This window comes from Antrostomus carolinensis, unplaced genomic scaffold, assembly GCF_000700745.2.
Source record: "Antrostomus carolinensis isolate BGI_N321 unplaced genomic scaffold, ASM70074v2 scaffold37978, whole genome shotgun sequence".
NCBI lineage: Eukaryota > Metazoa > Chordata > Aves > Caprimulgiformes > Caprimulgidae > Antrostomus > Antrostomus carolinensis.
Genome location: NW_010334316.1, coordinates 1 through 4,204, shown reverse-complemented (window position 1 = coordinate 4,204; position 4,204 = coordinate 1). Strand labels below are relative to the sequence as shown.

The 4,204-nt window shown below is 44.0% G+C and overlaps 1 protein-coding gene across 1 annotated transcript; it reads left to right on the top strand.

The window, feature by feature from the left end:
• Positions 1-780: 780 nt before the first annotated feature.
• On the top strand, positions 781-2,750 carry ERP29 (endoplasmic reticulum protein 29; the record flags this gene model as incomplete). The annotated part of the gene is made up of 2 exons (XM_010174188.1): positions 781-919; positions 2,000-2,750. Coding segments are annotated over 2 exons (642 nt in total), but the record flags the coding sequence as incomplete, so codon positions are not given.
• Between the last annotated feature and the right edge of the window lie 1,454 nt (positions 2,751-4,204).

Sequence of the window (4,204 nt, the reverse complement as noted above, 5' to 3'; positions counted from 1 at the left end):
GCAGGAATATCAAAGCTGTAACTCCTGCCGTGTTCCCCTCTTGCCAGGACAGTAAATAAAGTGATCAGCAGCCCTAGGGCTGAAGACTTTTGTGAACAGTGCTTGCAGTGCACTTTGTAGGTGGGGACCTGTGTTGCAATCTGACCCTGTTCACTAGAAAAAAGCTTTTGCGAGGTCTTCTCCTGGAGGGAGAAGAAATATCCCAAAGCAGGTGACAGATTCCATTTCCAAGTTCATTGGAAAGGGCATCATCTGAGCAGAGCAAAATTCAAAAGCAATGGCACAAGCAAAGAGGAATTCATTGAAACACCAATTCTCTGTTTACCGAACCAGTGCAGCACCTCCAGCATCCCCACTCCCTCCCTTGTGCCGCCTCCCTTAGCTCTCACGTTGGGACACCTCAGCATGACATGAGATTTGGTGTCTCTCCACTTAATGCCTCACTGGAAATTGTTTAGCTGACTTCTTTCCAAGATGCTAATCAGATTGACAATAAGCAAATCACGTATAATTAAAGGCATTATCAGAGCCCACAAACCTACCCCGTTCCATCTTTATCATGCTGTAGGACTATGCACACCCAAGTTCAGTCTTTCCCCCACACAGCAGCAGTGAGTCATTTTTGAAAGGCCATAATTATAACATTTCCATCCTCCCTCTGCACCTCCTCGTTGCACAGGAAAAGGACAAGCTAACGCAACCTTATGTGACTGATAGATCACTCAAACCTGAAACACTAACATTTCGACCTTTTTTTCCTTTTTTTTTGTCTTGTTTTAGGTGATTCCAAAGCATAAGTTTGTCCTGGTCAAGTTCGATACACAATATCCTTACGGCGAGAAACAAGATGAGTTTAAAAAGCTGGCAGAGAGCTCAGGCTCCAGTGAGGATCTTCTGGTGGCTGAAGTGGGAATATCAGGTGAGGAACTCTGGATGGATTAGTACTTCAGGTTTGGTGTGGAGGAAATAAAATGAATTGCAATTTCTGATGGAAACAGGCTCTGGGGTATTTCTGAGAGTGAGAAATGAGCTCGGCCCTGGCAGACCGGAGCTGTGCCGCCTGCCTCCCCCCCACGCCGAGCGTAGGAGTGCTGCTGATCTCCTTTCGGCTGGTTAACGAAGCAAACCAGCCCACACTGCTAAACTGGATCCCACCTCCTCACTCAGAACACTTCTTGTCATTTTTTTTTTCCCCTTTCCTTGCTGAGAGAAGTCTTTTTGTCCATTTCTAGGGAATAGACCTTACAAGAATTATACTTTATTCACAAGCCTGGTCAGACAAAGCAGATGTGGTAGGATTAATTAATTGTAGCAAACCCTCTGTTTTTTTGCTGGTAAAGCACAGAAAGCAGCAATTCCACTGTGGCTGGTGTAACTCGGTGTTCTTGTAATGGGCTTCAAGAGAAAAGCAGTGAAGAATGGGTCCCTGTCACCTTAGTCGCTCTTGCTTTGTAGGTAGAATTAAGAATTTAAGTTTATGGGAATTGTCTGACTGTGAAGTTTCACCCACATCTCTAAATACACGTGGATTTAGCTAAGTAGCATAGTTGAAATCTCTTTATGTTTTCTGTCCTCAAGAATAAATGCAATTTATGTCAGAGGAGAAAACATCTTGTAGCTTGGCATGCTGTCAGAACTAAAACATTAACTGTAAAATCAAATAATCAATGGATAGAGCAAAACAAGGGGGAAAATGGCTGTTAATTGCCCATAAGGAGGAGGGGTTTGTACGTAGAGGTGCTGCCAGTGTCTTACACTGTCACAGTCACAGCAAAGCACCATTAAAATCTTGTATTTTTCTTTGGAAAACCTAATGCTGAAGTGATTTTCTGGGGTGTTTTTGTTTCGGTGTATGGCATTTCCTGGCAAAGAGCTAGTGAGGAAGTGTTGAAACTCTGGAGACAAATATTTATCAGTTGGTTTAGGAGAGAATCCTAAATTAATTTTTTTCTTTTGATTAACATACTGTGCTTTTCTGTGTTTCATTTTCTCTTGACAGATTATGGTGATAAACTGAACACTGAGCTGGGAGAGAAGTACAAGCTGGATAAGGAAAAGTTCCCTATTTTTTACTTGTTCCAGGATGGTGACTTTGACAATCCCTTACCTTACAGCGGCCAAATCAAGGCCGGGGCTATTCAACGCTGGCTGAAGAGTAACGGCATCTATCTGGGGATGCCAGGCTGCCTGAAAGAGTACGATATGCTGGCCAGCAAGTTTGTGAGCAGCACTGAGAAATCAGAACGCCAGTCCCTCCTGAAAAAGGGGCAAGAAGGTTTAGAAAAAACAAAAGAAACCGAGAAGAAGTCAGCTGAGCAGTACTTGAAAATTATGAGCAAGATACTAGAGCAAGGAGAAGAATTTGCTGCTAATGAAGTCGTCCGAATCACAAAACTGATCGAGAAGAACAAAATGAGTGATGGGAAAAAGGAGGAGCTCCAGAAAAGCCTCAATATCCTTGCTTCTTTCCTGAAGAAGAATAATGAAAAAGATGAGCTCTAATATGTTGGAGAACTTTATACAAGCTGTGAATCACTGTCAAGAGTCCTAACCAGTTCTCCTTATGCAAGCAAACTTCCCGCTGACTTCAAGAGAGCAGCAGATTTCCTTCTGGTATTCTCAGTTTAGAAGATCAAGAGGAAGACATTCCTTAAAAACACAGTATTGTAAATGTTGGAAAAAAATCACCTTGAAGCGAGACGCCAGTATTGTGTAATACCATTCAGTAACAGTGTTAAAGTAGACAAAAAAAAACCAACAAAAAAAAAAGCACTAGATTGGCCTGAAGCACATTCCTGGTGGTTTTTACAGCTGTTCCCTGGCAATCAAATAACAAAATTCAGTCTCACATTCCACCTTACATGTTGTAAAAGGTACAGATTGGGTGCCGCTCACATCCCCACCTTTCCCTGTTCTTAGTGTCCTTGGGTTTTATGCTCTTTTAACCTGCCCCTCCTCCTACCTTTTGTTTTCCCAATAGGGCTCCTTCTCTGAGACTTGTTCTCCTTACCTGTTGTTGACTAAGACATCCTGAGTTTCCTTTTTCTGCCTTCTCCTTCAGTGGCTCCTGTCTCTGTTTGGTTTGGGTATTGGCCAGGGGCTGGCAGGCGTAGTCAAGACAGGTTCTCCACTTGCCCCTCATCTTCTGGCCAGAGCAGCTGTTTCAGTGAAGGTTCACTTGAAATCCTTTGTGGTACCCTGACAGAGCGAGTGATTTGAGCTCTGAGCGAGGGCAGAGTCTCCTTAAGGTGCTATTACACTTAGTCTTGCCAGTTTCTGCAAGAACATGTTTTTTCAGATGCTGATTAGGTAAATTTGGGTGAGTTTTCTTATGGCTGAAGAGCACACGCAATGCCTGTGTGTTTTGCCTGTCCTTTGAATCCGAGCTTCATTTCCCAAAATAAGGGGAGGTGAGACCAATAAGGACATCAGGAAATCTCAAACGTAGTTAACATGAGTAAAATACTTTCTTGAGCTTTGTCTTCAGAAGCGATTGACACTGTCAAACTAAAGCTTCATCAGCATTTGGTAGTTGTAAATATTTGAAAGTGAGGTCTTGAAACAGGAAGCAGAAGTATTTGTGCCCTTAGAGACCCCATCAGGGTTATTTTAACGGACATACCTGGCCCAGGGATCAGGTCAGTCCTCAGAACTTGATAGTGCATGTGTTGTTGGCGCTGTGTGGAATTCAGATGGCCACTGGAAGATGCTGTACGCCTGGACAGGGTTAGAGATGAGTAGAGAAACACCTGTGCATTTTACCTTCTGACTACGCTTTCAGCTCAGCAAAACTGATTTCTGTGGGAGCTTTGCTGCCTTTTGAATCCTGGGGTGGGTACAAGGAGCAGGTATTGCTGCAAGATAAAGTGTATTAATAATGCTATAATAATAATAAAAAAAACCCGTTCCAGTTAATAGCTGCTTCTTAAACTGCTTTCTAGAGAAATTGATGCTGATATTGTGGTTAGAAAGACAAAGGCTGATCAGTCAGGTGACGCCATCTAGAAGCGAAAGGGATGCCCTGGAGATGAGGGGTTGACATGCAATGGTGGGTGTCCCTCAGGCCCGGCACCTTCTACCGCTTAGGAGAGGAGGAGGAAGGATCCCAAACAAGCAGGGTGGGCTTCGGAGGACGATCTCTGCCTGTGTGAGGGCACGTCCCGCTTGGCTCCTGAGGTGACAACCGCTCCTGAGGGAGCCGCTG